This window comes from Pristiophorus japonicus, chromosome 14, assembly GCF_044704955.1.
Source record: "Pristiophorus japonicus isolate sPriJap1 chromosome 14, sPriJap1.hap1, whole genome shotgun sequence".
NCBI lineage: Eukaryota > Metazoa > Chordata > Chondrichthyes > Pristiophoridae > Pristiophorus > Pristiophorus japonicus.
Genome location: NC_091990.1, coordinates 176,124,420 through 176,146,089, shown reverse-complemented (window position 1 = coordinate 176,146,089; position 21,670 = coordinate 176,124,420). Strand labels below are relative to the sequence as shown.

General features: G+C 45.9%; 1 protein-coding gene across 1 annotated transcript in view; it reads right to left on the bottom strand.

Moving 5' to 3' along the window:
* Positions 1-21,670, bottom strand: part of ush1c (Usher syndrome 1C) — a 319,880-nt gene that overhangs the window by 93,862 nt on the left and 204,348 nt on the right. Inside the window, exon 23 of the mRNA XM_070898764.1 lies at positions 10,835-10,846. Within this exon, the coding sequence (XP_070754865.1) occupies positions 10,835-10,846 (12 nt within the window). The remainder of the gene's footprint in view (positions 1-10,834; positions 10,847-21,670) is intronic.

The window sequence follows — 21,670 nt, the reverse complement described above, 5'->3', positions numbered from 1 at the left end:
CTGTTGTGCCTGCCCGCACTGCAATCAGTGACCGGGCTTCACAGCCGTTGCACCTCCTGCAACAGCACGCGCTGCTCCCTGCAGTGGTATGCAGTGATAATTACTCACAGATCAAAGTGCACGTTTGGGCAGGAATAAGGGGCACACCACCAATGGGACTGGAAAATTGCATGTTAGTGAAATATAAAGGGAACAGGGAAAATTAAAAGGAAGTATCGCTATCGGGTGAAAAAAACTTTGAAAGCTATTAGAAAGGCTCAAAGGCACCACATGAGCAAGAACAATCCAACACAACAGTTCAAGATCAGGCATTCAAATGTTCCATCGGGCCCGCTGACACAACCGACCTTGCAAGTTGCAGTCTCCTTATGCACATAGTTTGTCAAAGTGAGGTATGTTCACCTCTCCCTGCAGCTGCAGGTGCCAGAAGGTAGGCACAAAGCACCCTTTGTGCACCCAGTCTGGCTTGACATCCTTATATTGTTCCTCCTCTTCTTCTAAGTAGCATCCATAATGGGATTCTGAATGGGAAACCCACTGATTCCAGTAATGGTGGTGGGATGAAAAAAATTAAAACAATGTTACACAAAGGCTCCTGAGAATCAAAGTGACAGGAGAGGAAAAACAAAAAGAAAATATAATCCAAAATTACCTAAAAAACTGTTGAATGAATCTTCTTACTGGCCCTTTAAACTTTCTTCCATACAGTGCACGCGCCTAGCAACCCTGAATGCCCATTTATATAAAAGGCTGGAAAATAATGTGGAAGGCATTACTGTGTTACTTCTGCATCATTTCCATCCATTTTCTATGCTTCCATCTGTTTCAGATGAGCCCTTCCTTCATTTGGAAATAAGTATCATGCACAGAAGCAGGCATGACCCAACGTAAAAGGTCTGCACTGCTTTTCCTGTGTTATTATAGCATGCAAACTGGTGCCCATGGGACATAACGGTGTGGAAAATTGGTCCAAATAATGACACCTGGGAAATGAGAATTTCTCATTTTTCAACATCCTCTTAACAATGCGCACATTCAGCATTGAATAATACACTTTATCACACTGATAATACACTTTAGGTCAGAGAAGGTTCACGAGGTTGATTCCGGGGATGAGGGGGTTGACTTATGAGGAAAGGTTGAGTAGGTTGGGCCTCTACTCATTGGAATTCAGAAGAATGAGAGGTGATCTTATCGAAATGTACAAGATTATGAGGGGGCTTGACAAGGTGGATGCAGAGAGCATGTTTCCACTGATGGGGGAGACTAAAACTAGAGGGCATGATCTTAGAATAAAGGGCTGCCCATTTAAAACTGAGATGAGGAGAAATTTCTTCTCTCAGAGGGTTGTAAATCTGTGGAATTCGCTGCCTCAGAGAGTTGTGGAAGCTAGGACATTGAATAAATTTAAGACAGAAATAGACAGTTTCTTACAACGATAAGGGGATAAGGGGTTATGGAGAGTGGGCGGGGAGTTGGAGCTGAGTCCATGATGACATCCATGATCTTACAGAATGACGGAGCAGGCTCGAGGGGCTGTTTGGCCTACTCATGTTCCTATTTCTTATGTTCCTATCACCAAAGTGATTATTTTGCAATAGTTAACAATGCTAAATTGTTTAGTGTACAATCAAGACACACAGACCAATGTTGCATATTTAAATACTAGTCTATGCTGAGTGAGCTGATTTCAGTTGAGGTGCAACAGGGCACAACAGTTGGTATCAGTGTGTTTCCACTAAGGGTGGTGGTGGCGGGGGAGGGGGGTTAATAATCAGCTTGGGTCCATGGTTCCAATTGCTATCCAGTGCCCAATGTAAATGGCAGATGAGAGAAAAGGGTTTAGTTGTGAAGCATCCCATAGTAGAATAGACTGCTGAAAAAGCAAATTTTACGAGGCCCCATGTTGAAGGGATTTGCAAAATTAATCCTGTTTATTATCGGGCTTCACTTTTGAACAATAACTGTTTGGACTGTACTTAAGCATAAGTGAGCTCCTTCAGCAGAAGTGAGCAAACTGTGGCATGTGGATTCTAGTTAAAATGTGCTCTCTGACATATCCATGTGAAGAGAAAGAGATTAGTGAAGACAAACGTAGGTCCCTTGCAGTCAGAATCAGGTGAATTTATAATGGGGAACAAAGAAATGGCAGACCAATTGAACAAATACTTTGGTTCTGTCTTCACGAAGGAAGACACAAACAACCTTCCAGAAATACTAGGGGACAGAAGATCTAGCGAGCAGAACTGAAGGAAATCCTTATTAGTCAGGAAATTGTGTTAGGGAAATTGAGGGGATTGAAGGCCGATAAATCCCCGGGGCCTGATAGTCTTCATCCTGAGTACTTAAGGAAGTGGTCCTAGAAATAGTGGATGCATTGGTGATCATTTTCCAACTGTCTATCGACTCTGGATCATTTCCTATGGACTGGAGGGTAGCTAATGTAAAACCACTTTTTAAAAAAGGAGGGAGAGAGAAAACGGGGAATTATAGACCGGTTAGCCTGACATCAGTAGTGGGGAAAATGTTGGAATCAATTATTAAAGATGAAATAGCAGCGCACTTGTAAAGCAGTGACAAGATCGGTCCAAGTCAGCATGGACTTATGAAAGGGAAATCATGCTTGACAAATCTTCTGGAATTTTTTGAGGATGTAACTAGTAGAGTGGACAAGGGAGAACCAGTGGATGTGGTGTATTTGAACTTTCAAAAGGCTTTTGACAAGGTCCCACCACAAGAGATTGTTGTGCAAAATTAAAGCACATGGTTTTGGGGAAGCAGAGAGTCGGGATAAACGGGTCCTTTTCAGAATGGCAGGCAGTGACTAGTGGGGTGCCGCAGGGCTCAGTGCTGGGACCCCAGCTATTTACATTATACATCAATGATTTGGATGAAGGAATTGAGTGTAATATCTCCAAGTTTGCAGATAACACTAAGCTGGGACGCGGTGTGAACTGTGAGGAGGATGCTAAGAGGCTGCAGGATGACTTGGACAGGTTAGGTGAATGGGCAAATGCATGGCAGATGCAGTATAATGTGGATAAATGTGAGGTTATCCATTTTGTGGGCAAAAACACGAAGGCAGAATATTAGCTGAATGGCGGCAGATTAGGAAAAGGAGAGGTGCAATGAGACCTGGGTGTCATGGTACATCAGTCAGTGAAAGTTGGCATGCAGGTACAGCAGGCGGTGAAGAAGGCAAATGGCATGTTGGGCTTCATAGCTAGGGGATTTGAGTGTAGGAGCAGGGAGGTCTTACTGCAGTTGTACAGGGCCTTAGTGAGGCCTCACCTGGAATATTGTGTTCAGTTTTGGTCTCCTAATCTGAGGAAAGATGTTCTTGCTATTGAGGGAGTGCAGCGAAGGTTCACCAGACTGATTTCCGGGATGGCAGGACCTGACATATGATGAAAGATTGGATCGACTAAGCTTATATTCATTGGAGTTTAGAAGAATGAAAGGGGATCTCATAGAAACATATAAAATTCTGATGGGACTGGACAGGTTAGATGCAGGAAGAATGTTCCCGATGTTGGGGAAGTCCAGAACCAGGGGCCATGGTCTAAGGGGTAAGCCATTTAGGACCGAGATGAGGAGAAACTTCTTCACTCAGAGAGTTGTGAACCTTTGGAATTCTCTACTGCAGAGAGTTGTTAATGCCAGTTTGTTAAATATATTCAAGAGGGAATTAAATATGGCCCTTATGGCTAAAGGGATCAAGGGGTATGGAGAGAAAGCAGGAAAGGGGTACTGAGGGAATGATCAGCCGTGATCTTGTTGAATGGTGTTACGGGCTCAAGGGGCCGAATGGCTTACTCCTGCACCTATTTTCTATGTTTCTGTAACATCAGTTGGAATTAGAACTGCAAGCAGTTCGGCTGTTCTATTCATAGCTACCAACTCCCTAGAATTCATGATCTCTTGTACAGATCCATCACATTGTGATTGTAGCAATCCTGGTTCTTTCACTGGAAAGCGTGAGGTTACTATGGAGGGCTAATCCAGCAATAACAGCAATTGTAAAAGACCGCAATTAAAACTATACATGCAAGAATACTGAAATCTCCCTGCCTCCAGAAGATCGTGAGATGGAGACATTAATCCAGGCGGAACGGTGCCTTTAGCGCCTTGAAAATGTTTGCGCCTTCCACCCAGAAATTCATCAGAATCGGTCGAAGAGCTGACGGGCGATAAATCAGCTGTTGCACACCAGAGCTGGGAGGGGGCGGGGGGGTGGGGGGGGGGGGGGGTGTTGATAACAAAAGTTTAGTTGGTACATTTTGTGGACCCATTGCACATGCGCGGAACTCTGAATCAGATCCTGGGAAAAGCCGAGTCTTAAAGGCGCAGCATAGTAATGCACCCATTAAAATGTTCAAAATCACTTTTTTTCAGCCTGTATTGTTATGTCTGTCTGCTGCTGCAAACTCGAAGGCTCACGCACCGTGCTGTGTGTAAACATTGCACTGACTGTGACCTCCGAGGGAATCGCTTCCTCATCCCTTTAAGTAGCCACCAGTTAACGACTCTCCAAGCCTGTGCTGACTGTTTTGCCAGACGTTGTTATTGGTGGGCGCTCAATGAGGCGCACGCATCGAATTTACCGACCAGGGCGCAAGCGTACGTGGTGCACCAGGAATACGTCAGGATCGGAGCGACCGTCAGCAGCCAGGGACAAGCGGTTTGCGCCCCCTGTGAGCCTCGAATGAATTTTCCGTCGGGGCTCTAAAAGCTGCGCTCCCGGTCGCTAAGCTCTAATGCTCGCGTTTACTCTGGCCGTTAACTCAGGCTAGAGATAACCGAAAATCCAGCCCGAAGAGTGCTATTCGGCCCTGTCACAGCTCGTGTGTGTAGAAAGAAAAACTTACAATCCCTCACCACAGCCTCCAACCAAGCTCTTCAATGACTAAAGCTATCATCTCAACAACTCTACCCAGAACTGCTTTCTGCTCTGCACTGAATGAAAGAGGAAACACTTAAAAAAATCCATAGAGAGCTGTGAAGAATAAAAGAGAAATATGGAAAAATGGAGGTAGAGAAAAAAAAACAAAAGTAAAGAGAGACAGAAAAAAAGATGGGATGAAAATTCCTGCCTCGCCGGGTCCGTACGAAGTGCGCACGCACCCGGTGAGGCCTCGCAAAATCTGCTTTTCAGGACACGTGCGCAAATTTCTGTCAAAATTTCTTCTACGCATCCCCAGAGATGGACGTCCACACGGCAGAGATTGGGCTATTTGCCCAACTCATAACCAGCGAATATCCTTCAAACTCTTACGCCTGGTAAAAGCAGGTGCATAGCTTACTTTTACCAGCGTAACACTTTTAAAACATAGAAAATTCAAACATTTTTTTCTAAAACATTTAATTACATTTAATTTTAATTAATTTTAAATATGAGAGGTGTGTTTTTTTTATTTATTGTGTTGTTCTTCTTGTTTTAGGGGGTTATTCTCACTGATAGTAATGGGAGCCCGTACAAACGGAGTTCCCATATTTATCAATGAGAATACTGCATAGTGATTGGTGGTCCAGGCCCATGTGATTCCAGCAGATGCGTTCATACGTGAAAGACATTTTCCAGTGCGCTGCACAGCGAATGAAGGCCTCCGATTAGAATCCTACTTTCCTCTGGGACCAACAGGTAGTTTTGTAGATTTTTTTCAGATCAGAAGCATTCGTACGAAAAAAGCCTCCGACCACAATTTTCGGCACAATAAGAAACAGGAAAGAAAAAATGAACATCATAGTGGCCCAATTTGACAGATTTTGCTTACTGTTTTTAATGATGGTTAGGAGTGTCCATTTATGCCCTCACAAATGAATGGAAATAATATTTCCTGATTAATTAATCAAAATCTCTCATACTGGCGGGACTGACCTATCAAGAAAGATTGGATCAACTGGGCTTGTATTCACTGGAGTTCAGAAGAATGAGAGGGGACCTCATAGAAACATTTAAAATTCTGACGGGGTTAGACAGGTTAGATGCAGGAAGAATGTTCCCAATGTTGGGGAAGTCCAGAACCAGGGGACACAGTCTAAGGATAAGGGGTAAGCCATTTAGGACCGAGATGAGGAGGAATTTCTTCACCCAGAGAGTGGTGAACCTGTGGAATTCTCTACCACAGAAAGTTGTTGAGGCCAATTCACTAAATATATTCCAAAAGGAGTTAGATGAAGTCCTTACTACTAGGGGGATCAAGGGGTATGGTGAGAAAGCAGGAATGGGGTACTGAAGTTGCATGTTCAGCCATGAACTCATTGAATGGCGGTGCAGGCTAGAAGGGCCGAATGGCCTACTCCTGCACCTATTTTCTATGTTTCTATGTTTCTATGTTTTGAATACCTTTATTAGATCTCTTAACCTTCTGTCTCGTAATGAAAAGAGTCCCAGAGTCCATTTGGCCTATTGTACCTATGCCGGCTCTTCTAACCGCAGCATTTTCCCCATACGGTTAAGCAGCTGGGAGAATCGTGGCAGGCACGCGGTGCATGTAATGGCGGCAACCATTCTATCTTCGCCTGCGACCCACTGAGAAGCAAAGATGGAACGGGGTGTAGCTAAAAAGCGCGAGTGGGGTCCCAGTGTCTGCCCTCAGCCAAGGACCAATACCTGGGAGAGTGAAGCATTCCCTCAAGTCTCTTACTCTCACTCTCCACACCTCGGATGTCTCACCATCTCTCCTAAAGGCACGGCTCAGTGCTGAGAGTATGGCTCACATCCCACCGTAGGCAACTAGGCCCATACAGTAGAGTCTGGTCTCTAGTCGTCTTGGATTCCTTGTCACTAGGCCAAGACCTCGCTCTGCTAAGCCCGTGTGGTAGCTGGTGTATAACGTCCACCCCGCGTTAAAACAATTCACGCACAGGCATCTTTAAAATTAAGTTCAGGACCTGGAACGTCAGGACCCTCATGGACAACCCCGACAGCTACAGACTGAAATGTCGCACTGCTATTGTTGCCCAGGGGCTCAGACGCTTCGACATTGACATCGCCGCCCTAAGCGATACCGGATGGGCAGGGGAAGGCCAAAGAGCAAGGTGGAGGTTACACCTTCTTCTGGAAAGGCAAACCAGAAGAAGAATGCCACCTCCATGGAGTTGACTTTACCATCAAGAATGAGCTGGTGGGCCATTTCAGAGATTCCTCTTGCGGGATTAGCGAACGCTCCATGACTCTTCGGCTCACCCTAGCCCGGAACCAGTGTGCTACGGTCATCAGTGGATACGCCCCGACACTGGAAGCTACAGATGAGACCAAAGAGGAATTCTACTCCAGCCTCGAACAATCCCTGTCCTGAGTCCCAACAGGTGACTAGCTGATCCTCCTTGGCGATTTCAACGTCTCTGGGGAGGTGTGATTGGCAGAGAGTGGGTAGGGAAAACCAACTCCAGCAGTACCCTGCTCCTGACAAAATGCCTAGAACATGACCTTGTCATTACCAACACTTTGTTCCTTCAGAGGGACAAGTACAAGGCATCGTGGCAACACCCTCGCTCCAAGCACTGGTATCTGCTCGATGACGTCATCGTTCGAGCGAGGGGTCGCAAGGATGTGTGCATTACCTGCGCCATGACAGGAGCTGACGACTGCTGGACGGACCACCGCCTAATCCACTCCGTCATTAACACCAAAATACCCCAAAACAGCGACGGCAACAAAAACAATGTCGCAGGAAAATCAACGCAGAGGCACTCAAAGACCCTGATAAGAAAGCCCTATTCAGCCAGCACCTCATTACCAACCTGGCAACCCTTGATGACACAGAGTGTCCACAGCACCTATTCTGCCCTCAAAGCTTCCATAACCAGCACCTGCAAAGAGACGTCAGTCACATGACCAGGAAATACCAAGACTGGTTTGACGAGAACAACCAGGAGATCCAGGAGCTAATAAGCCGCAAGCGAAAGGCATTTTTGAACTTAAAGCAGCAAACCAACTCGAGAGCATGAAAGCAGCTCTACAGACTGCTGAAGGCTGAGGTCCAACACAAAACTCACGACCTAAAGAATAGATGGTGGGTGGAAAAAGCACAGGAGATCCAGCAGCAAGCTGATAACCATGATGGCAAGGATTCTTCAGCGCAGTGAAGACCATCTACGGCCCAAGCACTCAAGGCCTTACCCCACTGCCGTCCAAGAACGGAGAGGTGCTCATCAAGGACAGAGAGGCAGTCAGTGCCCGCTGAAAGGAGCACTTTGAAGATCTCCTCAACCAAGACTCTGACTTCGACGCGAGTGTCCTCGACTCCATCCTGCAGCATGCTACCCACCACCATCTCAGCACAATCCCAGCCCGGCACGAGGTAGAAAAGGCCATCCGTCAGCTCAAGAACAACAAGACATCGGGAGCAGATAGAATTTCCGCTGAGGCACTAAAGTATGGTGGAGAAGCATTATTGTCATGAATATATGACCCTCATCGCTCTTGTATGGAAGGAGGAGAGCGTGCCAGGAGATCTCAGAGACGCCGTAATCGTGACCATCTTCAAGAAAGTTGACAAGTCCGACTGCGGTAACGACAGAGGAATCTCCCTGCTGTCGTCACAGGGAAAGTCATCGCAAGAATCCTCCCCAGTTGCCTTCTCCCTGTGGCTGAAGAGCTCCTCCCAAAGTCACAATGCGGATTCCAGCCACTAAGGGGCACAATGGATATGATTTTCACCGTGCGACAACTACAAGAGAAGTGCAGGAAACAGCGGCAACCCTTGCACATGGACTTTTTTGATCTCACAAAAGCCTTTGATTCTGTCAACCGTGACGGATTATGGAGCGGCCTCCTCCGTTTCGGCTGCCCTCAAAAGTTTGTCACCATTCTCCGCCTGCTCCACGATGACATGCAAGCCGTAATCCTGACCAACGGATCCACCACAGACCCAATCCACGTTCGGACCGGGGTCAAGCAAGCAAGCTGCTCGCTGGAGTGGAATTAAACTATAGAACTAATAGGAATCTGTTCAACCGTCGCCACTTCCAGGCTAGATCCAAGGTCGTCCCATCCTCTGTCATTGAACTACAGTACGCAGACGACATTTGTGTCTGCGCACACTCAGAGGCCGAACTCCAAGCCATTGTCAACACCTTCACTGAGGCATACGAATGCATGGGCCTTACACTAAACATCCGTAAGACAAATGTCCTCCACCAACCTGACCCCGCCACACAGTACTGCCCCCTGGTCATCAAAATCCACGGCAAGGCCTTGGACAATGAGGTCCAACAACGCCTCCAGTGCGTCAGCGCAGCCTTCGGTCGCCTGAGGAAGAGAGTGTTTGAAGACCAGGACGTCAAATCTAGCACCAAACTTATGGTCTACAGGGTAGTATTGATACCTGCCCTCCTTAGAGACGTGAACTATATACAGCAGACATCTCAAAACGCTCAAGAAGTACCACCAATGCTGCCTCCACAAGATCCTGCAAATCCACTGGAAAGATAGGTGCACCAGCGTCAGTGTTTCTCGCTCAGGCCAACATCCGCAGAATCGAAGCACTGTCCACGCTCGCTCCGCTCCATTAGGCGGGCCACATCATTCGCATGCCTGACACGAGACTCCCAAAGCAAGCTCTCTACTCGGAGCTTAGTCATGGCAAGCAAGCCCCTGATGGCAGAGGAAATGCTTCAAGGACACCCTCAAAGCCTCCTTGATAAAGTGCAACATATCCCCACCGGCACCTGGGAATCACTGGCCCTAGACTGCCCAAAGTGGAGGAATAGCATCTGGGTGGGTGCTGAGCATTTCGAGTCTCATCGCCGAGAGATGCAGAAATCAAGCGCAGACAGTGGAAGGAGCATGCGTCAACCCAGGCTCTCCACCCTCCCTTTCCTTCAACCACCGTCTGCCCCACCTGTAACAGAGACTGTAGGTCCCACATTGGGCTCTTCAGCCACCTGAGAACTCACTTTTAGAGTGGAAGCAAGTCATCCTCGACTCCGAGGGACTGCCTGTGATGAAACCTCCTCCACACCCTTTCCAATATCTGGGTATCCTTCCTGAAGTGTGGTGGTTAGAATACTCCAGTTAAGGCCGAACCAGAGGTTTGTAACAGTTTAGCATGGCTCTCTTGTTTTTGTATTCAATGTCCCTATTTGCAAAGTATCCCACATTCTTTCTTAACCACCTTATCAACTTGCCCTGCCACCAGAAAAGATTTGTGAACATGCACCCCCAGGTCCCTTTGCCCTTGCACCTCTCTCAAAATAGTACGATTTAGATTATACTGCCTCTCCATGTTGTTTCTCTCCAAGTGCATCACTTCACACTTATCCACATTAAATTGCATCTGGCACGTGTCTGCCAATTTCACCAGTCTATCTATGTCCTCTGAAGTCTGCAACTATTCTGCTCACTATTTATTACATTGCCAAGTTTTGTATCATCCACAAACTTTAAAATTGCACTCCCTATACCCAAGTCTAGATCTTTATATATAACAAGAAAAGTAATGGTCCTAATACCAACCGCTAAGGGACCCCACTGCATACTTCTCTCCAGTCAGAAAAACACCTGTTCACCACTACTTTTTGCCTCCTATCCCTTAGTCAATTATGTACCCAAGTTACCATCGACCTTTTAATATAATGTGCTTCTAATTTCTGAATAAATCTGTTACGTGGTACTTTATCAAATACCTTAGATTAAAATTACCCTCAGTATTCTAACTGTGGCTGGGATATCTAGAACAAGGGGTCACAGTTTCAGGATACGGGGTAGGAAATTTATGTACGACATCTACTGCGCTGCCTTACTCAACCCTCTCTATTACTACATCAGTTCTTTTTGTTTCTCTTCATAACAAAAACCTCTCGTTTGTGGGAATATCTAAGCAGATACAATTGTCTCGCTCTATGGTTTTGATATCCTTCCATAAGTAAGGCACCCAAAACTGGACACGGTGAGGGCAATTTTAATCTACCCGCCCGTCAGGAAAATGACGGGATTAGGTGCGACGTGGTTTTATTTCCCGCCCGATTGCTCTCTCTGCCGATGTCTGTGGAGAGTGATATTGGGCGGGGTGTAATGCCAGTGTTCCACCTGTTCCGGTAGGATTCCTGTTCTATTGAATTAGATTAAAATTACCCTGAATATTCTAACTGTGGCTGGGAAGCCTAGAACAAGGGGTCACAGTCTCAGGATACGGGGTAGGAAATTTAGGACCGAGATGAGAAATGTTTTCACTCAGAGAGTGGTGAACCTGTGGAATTCTCTACCACAGAAGGCTGTTGAGGCCAAGTCACTGAATATATTTAAGAGGGCGATAGATAGATTTCTAGAAACAAAAAGGTAACAAGGGTTATGGGGAAAAAGCGGGAATATGGTGTTGAGATAGAGGATCAGCCATGATCATACTGAATGGCGTTGCAGACTCGAAGGGCCGAATGGCCTACTACTGCTCCTGTTTTCTATGTTTCTATGTTTTAACCAACTATTTATATAAATTTATCATTCTCTATTGGCATTTGTACTCTATACCTCATTTATAAAACCTGGGATCTGAAATGCTTTTTTTGTTAAACAGCTTTATCACCTTGCCCTCCCGCTTTTAAAGATTTGTACATCTGAACCCCTAAATCTCTTTGCTCCTATAATCCTTTGTAAGTTTTACCATTTAGTGTACACGACTCCTCCTTATTCTTTCTCCCAAAATATATCAAGACACATTTTTTCACATTAAATTTGCTTACACACCGTTTCTATTTTCTTTCCACTGCAAGTAATTAAAATCTAGCCGATAGTCCCTTATTCACTTTTAAGGTATTAAATTTGTTGATCTTTTTCAACTGTGTCTAGCAAGTTTTCTTGGGATTGTTTAGAACAAACATTTAGCAGATGAAAGGAATAATACATGGCGGTCTAGTTATTGCATAGGTCCATGTTGGCAAAGGCGTATTTGCCAACCGTATGGCATACGTGAAGGGGACTACTGAGAGGATGACTTGCACAATTTTAGAAACCCTTGCTGTTTCATGTGTACATGGGCCTATGATGCCCGTTTGGTTTTCAATGATTCCCTGAACTTTTAAGAGCTGCGCAATCTGAAAAACATTGCAGTGCTTTGCCATCCTGCTGCTGGAAATGTGATGAAATTGCTTGATCTGGGGAGCAAGACATCATTCACTTGTTTGTTACATCAGTGAACTGCTGGTTGCTTGATACGCTCTTGTTACCTGTAGCAACTTGGAATGAGCCAGAGGCAGTAAGAGCTCGGGGCTGTATTATATTTGACAGCATAGTCCCTGTAATGGAGAATGGCTAGAGTTCAGTTTCCAGCAGATGGCACAATTATTGTCACTGCTTCTCAAGTGAAGCACAGCCTCCCACATGCCACAGCAGGCGCACTTCTCCCTATAGATGTGAAGGTTTTTTTTTAAACTGCTATGCCTAGCAGGAACAGTGAGGTCTGGGGTGGTGCGTTAGCATGGCATGGTTCCTACCCTCATCATCATTACTTACCTGAAATCAGGCATGAGAATACCGCCTGCACCAAAGCATCAGGGGCCTAATTTAAATGGCGATGTTGCATCCTGATAATGTCATTGGGATGTACGTGCCATTTTAACTGTGGGCTGACCAAGAGCCACATAGTCTACAATCCGCCTCTCAAAGCTACCGAAGGGTAGCATCCTCGACAGCTTTTCGGAAAGTTTAAAAACGTTTTAAAAACGTTTTTTTTAATAGGCTTCTTATGAGCCAGAAGGCACATTTGGTCCTTCGCTGCCCCACGTTTCTAACCCACCCCACCTTCACATCGCCTTTTTTTTTTTACAGATCCCTCCCTTTACACACCTTGTCCGGTACCGTTTCTGTGGGCAATGGCCTGACCGCTTTCAAATTTCCACTCTCACTCACTGGTGTTGACATGCCACTGGCTTCAGGTGGCAGTCGGTTGGGGCATTCAAATGAAGCCCAGGACTTAAAATTTCCTCTGCTCACGCACTGGGGGGTCCTGACAGATAACCACCTGCTTCGGCCCCTATACACAAGAACACAACAAATAGGAGCTGGAGTAGGCCATTTGGCTCGAAGCCTGCTCTACCATTCAACAAGGTCATGGTTGATCTTCTACTTCAACTCCACCTCCTGCACTATCCCCATATCCCTTAATTCCCCCAAATTTATCGACCTCTGCCTTGAATATACTCAATCACTGAGCATCAGCGCTCTGGGGTAGAGAATTCCAAAGATTGATAACCATTTGAATGAACACATTTCTCATCATCTCAGTCCTAAATGGCCAACCCCTTATTCTGAGACTGTGACCCCGTGTTCTAGATTGCCCAGCCAGGGGAAACATTTTCTCAGCATTAACCCTGTCAAGCCCCTTAAGAATATTATGTTTCAATTAGATCACCTCTCATTCTTCTAATCGCTAGGGAATATAGGCCTAGTCTACTCAATCTCTCCGCATAGGGCAAACCCCTCATCCCAGGAACCAGTCTAGTGAACCTTTGTTGCACTCCCTCTTCGGTAAGGAGACCAAAACTGTACACAGTAGTCCAGATGTGGCCTCACCAATGCCCTGTATAATTGTAGTAAGACTTCTTTATCATTGTACTCTAATCCCTCTGTAACAAAAGCTAACGTATCATTTGCTTTCCTAATTGCTTGCTGTACTTGCATGTTAATTTTCTGTGATTCATGTACAAGGACACTCAGGTCCCTCAGAATGCAAATATTTCTGTCTCTCGCCAATCAAAAATATTATGCTTTTTTTTTCCTTACCAAAGTGGATAACTTCACACTTCCCCACATTGTATTCCATTTACCATGTTCTTGCCCACTCAGTCAACCTGTCTATATCTCTCTGCAGCCTCTTTGTGTCCTCCTTACAACTTACTTTCCCACCTAACTTTGTATCATCAGCAAACTTGGTTATGTTACACTCAGTTCCTTCATCTAAGTCATTAATATAGGTGGAAATGGCTGAGGCCCAAGCACTAATCCTTGCAGTGCAGGTGTCAGCTGTGGCTCAGTGGGTAGCACTCTTGCCTCTAAGTCAGAAGGTTGTAGGTTCAAGTCCCACTCCAGGGACTTGAGCATAAAAATCTAGGCTGATACTCCAATGGAGTGCTGATCCTTAATCCATGCTAATATATTACCCCCAATCCCATGTGTCTTAATTTTGTGTAATAACCTCTTGTGTGGCACTTTATCGAATGCTTTCTGAAAATCCAAATACATGACATCCACTGGTTCCCCCTTATCCATCCTACTAGTTACATCTCAAAAAGCACTTAACAGATTTGTCAAACACAATTTCCCTTTCATAAAGCCATGTTGACTCTGCCTAATCATATTACGATTGTCTAAGTGCCCTGCTACCACATCATTAATAATAGATTCTAGCATTTTGCCTGCCACTGATGTCAGGCTAACTGGCTTATAGTTCCCTGTTTTTTTCTCTTCCTCCTTTCTTAAATAGTGGGGTTATTATGGTGGGACTGACCTATCAAGAAAGACTGGATCAACTGGGCTTGTATTCACTGGAGTTCAGAAGAATGAGAGGGGACCTCATAGAAACATATAAAATTCTGACGGGGTTAGACAGGTTAGATGCAGGAAGAATGTTCCCAATGTTGGGGAAGTCCAGAACCAGGGGTCACAGTCTAAGGATAAGGGGTAAGCCATTTAGGACCGAGATGCGGAGGAACTTCTTCACCCAGAGAGTGGTGAACCTGTGGAATTCTCTACCACAGAAAGTTGTTGAGGCCAATTCACTAAATATATTCAAAAAGGAGTTAGATGAGGTCCTTACTGCTAGGGGGATCAAGGGGTATGGCGAGAAAGCAGGAATGGGGTACTGAAGTTGAATGTTCAGCCATGAACTCATTGAATGGCGGTGCAGGCTAGAAGGGCCGAATGGCCTACTCCTGCACCTATTTTCTATGTTTCTATGTTTCTATTTTAGCTGCCTTCCAATCCTTGGGGACTGTTCTAGGGAATTCTGTAAGATTAATACCAGTGCATCCACTATCGTTGCAACATACTGATCTAGAAAATGATCTTGTATACATTCCATGAACTCGTCCTCCACACTATTACTGAAAATTTGGTTTGCCCGAGCTATATGTAGATTAAAATCCCACAATTACCATTCCATCTTAAAATCAGGGCTATGGGTTCGTGAGTAAGGACGTGTGTGGGCGAATCAGCATAACCACCAATGATGTCTCCGCAAGATCCTGCAAATCCCCTGGGAGGACAGACGCACTAACATTAGCGTCCTTGACCAGGCCAACATCCCCAGCATTGAAGCACTGACCACAGTCGACCAGCTCCGCTGGGCAGGCCACATTGTTCGCATGCCTGACACAAGTCTCCCAAAGCAAGCGCTCTACTCGGAATTCCTACGCAGCAAGCGAGCCCCAGGTGGGCAGAGGAAACGTTTCAAGGACACCCTCAAAGCTTCCTTGATAAAATGCAACATCCCCACCGACACTTGAGAGTCCCTGGCCAAAGACCGCCCTAAGTGGAGGAAGTGCATCCGGGAGGGCGCTGAGCACCTCGAGTCTCATCGCCGAGAGCGTGCAGAAACCAAGCGCAGGCAGAAGGAGCGTGCGGCAAACCAGTCCCACCCACCCCTTCCCTCAACGACTGTCTGTCCCACCTGTGACAGAGACTGTAATTCCCATACTGGACTGTTCAGTCATCTAAGAACTCATTTTTAGAGTGGAAGCAAATCTTCCTCGATTTCGAGGGACTGCCTATGTGATAAACCTACTTCAGAATTATCGTTTCATCATCTTATTCAATTTGCAAATAACACAAAAACAACAGGATATTGCTAACAGTTATTTATAGGCATTTACATTTCTTACGCAGAGTGGATGAGGCAGAGAGGCAATCAGTGATGTACTGACTCCACCATAGACAACTGTGCTAGAAATGTATTTTAGTTTCAATAATAGCAAAGCTACAGATAATAAAACGTACTGTAAAAATAAGTTGGGAACACAATGTGGGACATTATGCCATGAAATTGGTACGGAATACCAAAAGGCGGAAAACGCTAGTGGGAGTTGTGTACAGACCACCAAACAGTAGTAGTGATGTTGGGGACAGCATCAAACAAGAAATTAGGGATGCGTGCAATAAAGGTACAGCAGTTATCATGGGCGACTTTAATCTACATATTGACTGGGCTAACCAAACTGGTAGCAATACGGTGGAGAAGGATTTCCTGGAGTGTATTAGGGATGGTTTTCTAGACCAATATGTCGAGGAACCAACTAGAGGGCTGGCCATCCGAGACTGAGCAAGGACTAATTAGCAATCTTGTTATGCGAGGCCCCTTGGGGAAGAGTGACCATAATATGGTAGAATTCTTTATTAAGATGGAGAGTGACATAGTTCATTCAGAGACAAGGGTCCTGAACTTAAGGAAAGATAACTTTGATGGTATGAGACGTGAATTAGCTAGAATAGACTGGCGAATGATACTTAAAGGGCTGACAGCGGATAGACAATGGCAAACATTTAAAGATCACATGGATGAACTTCAGCAATTGTACATCCCTGTCTGGAGTAAAAATAAAACAGGGAAGTTAGCGCAACTGTGGCTAACAAGGGAAATTAAGGGTAGTGTTAAATCCAAGGAAGAGGCATATAAATTGGCCAGAAAAAGCAGCAAACCTGAGGACTGGGAGAAATTTAGAATACAGCAGTGGAGGACAAAGTGTTTAGTTAGGAGGCAGCTTGCTGGGAACAATGGCCCCAAGTTTCCGGGGCCGCACCGAAAACGGCTCCGCCCCGAGCTGCACGATTGTTCTTCGCCCCTAAAAGTGCACAGGAAAAAAACTGTTTAATTCTCCGGCTCCTCGGAGCTCGATCTCAGCTTGGCGCGGCGCGCACTTCACAGCGGGGGGTGGAGCCAAACACTCGCGCCGATTCTGTAAGCAGTGGGGGGGCGGGTCTAATTTAAATGAGCCAACGTCGTGCCGGCAACCCTGCACGTGCACGTTAGAGCATGCGCGCATGCGCAGTGTCAAACAAACATTGGCACTCGGCCATTTTTAAAGGGACTGGAGAAAAAGTGAAGATTTGTCTCGTGGACCCCTGGAAAGGCTTGTAATTTAATTTTTGTGATATTTTTGTGTGTGAGGAAGTGCTTTTAGCAGCACTGTTGAATAAATCACCTGCTGAAATCAGTGAGTTCAGCTTTTCACTGCTAAACTTGCAGAACCGGTGCTGCATTAGTGCATGCAAATTAAGGACAGTGTGTTTTGAGAAATAAAAGTGGCAATTCAACTTTGCAATGGATCAACGTCCACCAAGAACAAAGAATTTCTTGCATGAGGAAGTAGAGATATTGTCAACGTAATTGAGCAGAGATGGCAGGAGCTCGATACCAGCAACAGAGGCCGCATAAAAGTGCCACCAAAGGAAATGAAGAAACGGTGGAACCAAGTTGCAGAAGATTACTGCGCAGTGGTGCATACCAGGAGATCTGGAAACCAGTGTAAAAAGAAATGGCATGACTTTGGTCAAGTATTTAGTGTAAGTAATATTTTCCATTTTTAATTTAATCGTAATTGTAACCTGGCTATCTGTATGTCTCACCTTGCAGACTGACACACCCTGCATATAGAAGTTATATTTTACTCTTTGCAGAAGAAATTGGCCCACAACAAAAGGGAGGCAACTTGGACAGGAGGAGGCGTGCCCAATCTGCATCCACTGACACCCTTGGAACAAAGGGTAGCTGCTATGATGAGTCGTACATGGAGAAAAGCAATCGGTACAGCACAAGCTTGGCCCGCACGCGAGGAAGAGGGCAAGTCCTGAAAATGCATCATGGCCCTTTAAATCAACCTGCTGCCTGGCCTGCTATGTGTGAGAGTACTCATGCCACCCATCCGGCCCTCTCCCTTGCTGTTAAACATTTGACTGTTCTGATGTATTTTGCAGAACATGATGATGATGTTGATGATGCTGCTGCTGCCAACCCTGAGGGTACAGAACAAGAACCAGTACAACCAGATGCAGACGATCCAGACTGGATGATGGCAGCGATGACTGAAATGTCTGCAGGGCAGAGCTTCCAAATTAATGTTTATGAGCCCCCATCAAAGGGCATCAGAGTTTCAACCCCTAGCATAGGTCTTGGTTCCACCTTCTATGGTTTCGCTTCCGATGTTGCGGGTCCCAGTGGTGCTGCTGGTATAATGCAGCATTCTACAGTCAGTGCACTACCGTCCCAGCCTGCGCCTCCCTCTCGCATAGGTTCTGCTTCCACCTACTATGGTTTTGATTCCAATGCTGCGGGTCCCGGTGCTGCTGCTGATATCATGGAGCAGTTTACACCCATTCGTCCAACATCCCAGCCCGAGCCTCTCCCTCTAGTTCTGCCGTCTGCAACACAGAGCATCTCACCGTTCCAGCCTGAGCCTCTCCCTCTAGTTCTGCTGCTTGCAACACCGAGCGTCCACCGTCCGTGCCCACGCCTCCCAGTGTTGTGGTGCCACAAGGCAGACCCAGGCAGAGTAGAAGGAGATTGGAGACACGCTCTCCTGAGATGCAGCGTGCAACAGATGCGACTCAGGTTGTGGGTATGGAGACCAATGAGCTTACCCAATCACTCATCGGTGGCGTCAGTGCAGTGGGTGAAGAGTTGACGGTCCTGACGGGAGAAATAGCAGTAATGACACGGGAACTTAGGGGGAAGAATGTCCAAGGGAGTGCAATCGGCGGCAGAGGCCGTCAGGGAGGGCATGCAAGTGTCGGCACAGGCCGTCAGGGAGGGCCTGGTTGAGGTAGCTGCTGCAATAATAAGGGCACACAGCCCAGCCAATCAAATGACACCCCACTGAGGAAGTGAACATTCACTGAGATATGGATGAGACATGGTTGCAGCCTTTCTTTGCTGCTTTTGTTCTTGTTCTTGATGCAGCTGTAGTAGAGTTTTTCAAATTGAAATTGTTTTGTAAGTTTTGTAACTTTATAACATATAAGTGATCTCAGGGTTTTCAAGTGATCTTATAGTGTAAATGCTCTCACATTCTGTAACTTATTTAATTTTGCATCTAAAAAAGTGATCTTGAAGTTTAAATGATCTTAGAGTGTAAAATATAAATTGTTTTGTAACTTTTGTAACTTTTCAAGTTTATAAGTGATCTTAAAGTTTTTAAGTGATCTTCAAGAGTCATATTAAAAAGTATAGTTTGATACAACAAATATTTTATTACAGTGACGTTAACTTTTCAATAAAATATTTTTTCATTAAAACTGTTTGATGTTCCATTAACACAACACAACGTAGGAACAACCGCAAAGAATAAACATGTCCATGCGCAAAAGTGGTCGCAGAGCCCTCAGGCATCAGTAGTTGAAGTGTTCACGGATGAGCTGCTGGCGCAAGGCTCGAGCAATCGTTAAAGGGGCACGATGGACGGCCCTCCTCCGACCTCATGCTCCGGCATCAGGCACTTGCATGCTTTCCTGATCGGCGTTATCATCCACATCCTGCCCTTCTGTAATACTATCATCATGCACTGGACCCTCACGTAGGTCTTCTGGTTCCACTACCAGCTCCTGCTGCCTCATGATGGCTAAGTTATGAAGCATGCAGCACACAACAGTGAAGTGACCGACAATCTGAGGAGAGTATAGCAACTGTCCTCCGGAATGGTCCAGGCATCGGAATCGCTGTTTCAATATGCCAATGGTCCTCTCAATGATGCTGCGCGTCGCAATGTGCTCCATGTTGTATTGACGGTCAGCTTCTGTCCGTGTCACGCGTAGGGGCGTCATGGGCCAGGTGGTCAGGCCGTACCCTTTGTCTCCCAGTAGCCAGCTCTGCCCTTCTGGCTGCTGCTGAAACATGTCAGATAGAACGCTATCGCATAGGATGAACGCATCGTGGGTGCTGCCAGGGTATCTCGCATCGACTGACATGATGCGCTGCTTGTTGTCACACACGAGCTGCACATTGATAGAGTGGAAACCTTTCCTATTTCGGTACTGCTCAGAATCCTCCACAGGTGCTCACAAGGCTATGTGGGTACAATCAATGCAGCCCTGTACCTTTGGGAAGCCGGCAATCCTGAAGAAGCCCACAGCCCTCTCATGGATCGCTTGTGCGGTCATTGGGAAATTGATGAAGTCATTCCTTCGCGCATACAGTGCAGCCGTGACCTGGTAAATGCAGGCATGTATTGCACGTTGAGAGATGGCACACACATCTCCAGTTGTAGCCTGAAATGATCCCGAGGCATAGAAAGAAAGTGCAGCGTTACCTTCATTGCAACAGACAGGGCAGTTGGTGTTTTGCTTCTGGGCTGCAAAGCTGCTCTCACCATATCACAGATCTCAGTTACAACTTCTCTGCGAAAACGCAGCCTTTTCACACAATCAGCCTCGCTCATGTCCAGGTACGAGCGCCTGGCTCGATATTGTCGACGTGGGTAAGGTCTCCTGCCCATCAACCTACGGGCTACGACGTTCCTGGTGCGGTGAGCTCTAATCAATTCTCTCCTATGCAGTGAATTGATGGCGAACCACTGCATAATACGTGGTGTTGACAATGCAGCACCCATTATGCAAATTTAATTATAAAACTGTCTATGTGGCTGCCTCTCCCTGTCCAAATGGCCTCAGTCCCCCTCACAGCTCGAAGGCTGCTGCTGTATCTTCGGCTGCTGTCGAGCCACTGACGCCGCTGCTATCCCATGGCCGAATGGCCTCAACCCCCTTGGAAAGCTGCGTGTGTCCGGTGTTGATTCTTCGGCTGCCGGCCAGCCACTAACAGAATGAAGGCCTGCCTGAAGCACAGCAGCTCAGCTCGAAGGCTGCTGCTGTTTCACACAGGTAGGAACATGGTTTATTTAATCTTTTCTTTGCTTATAAATTTTTATTCAGGTTGGATTTATTTGTATAATATTTGTATAAGTATAACTAAGGGTTGATTGTAGAATTTAATGACTTCCCTTCCCCCCCCACCCCACCTCGTTCCCTACGCCTAATTTGTAACCTACGCCTGATTTTCTAAAGTGTAGACAAGGTTTTTTCGAACGTACAAAAATCTTCACTTACTCCATTCTAAGTTAGTTTGGAGTAAGTTTTCACTGCCCAAACTTTCAAAACAGGTGTAAGTGGCCGGACACGCCCCCTTTTGAAAAAGAAATTCTGTTCCAAAGTGAAACAAAGTGGCTAATGATACTTAAGGGGTTGACTGTGGATGGGCAATGGCAGACATTTAGAGAACGCATGGATGAATTACAACAATTGTACATTCCTGTCTGGCGTAAAAATAAAAAAGGGAAGGTGGCTCAACCGTGGCTATCTAGGGAAATCAGGGATAGTATTAAAGCCAAGGAAGTGGCATACAAATTGGCCAGAAATAGCAGCGAACCTGGGGACTGGGAGAAATTTAGAACTCAGCAGAGGAGGACAAAGGGTTTGATTAGGGTAGGGAAAATGGAGTACGAGAAGAAGCTTGCAGGGAACATTAAGGCGGATTGCAAAAGTTTCTATAGGTATGTAAAGAGAAAGAGGTTAGTAAAGACAAACGTAGGTCCCCTGCAGTCAGAATCAGGGGAAGTCATAACGGGGAACAAAGAAATGGCAGACCAATTGAACAAGTACTTTGGTTCGGTATTCACTAAGGAGGACACAAACAACCTTCCGGATATAAAAGTGGTCAGAGGGTCTATTAAGGAGGAGGAACTGAGG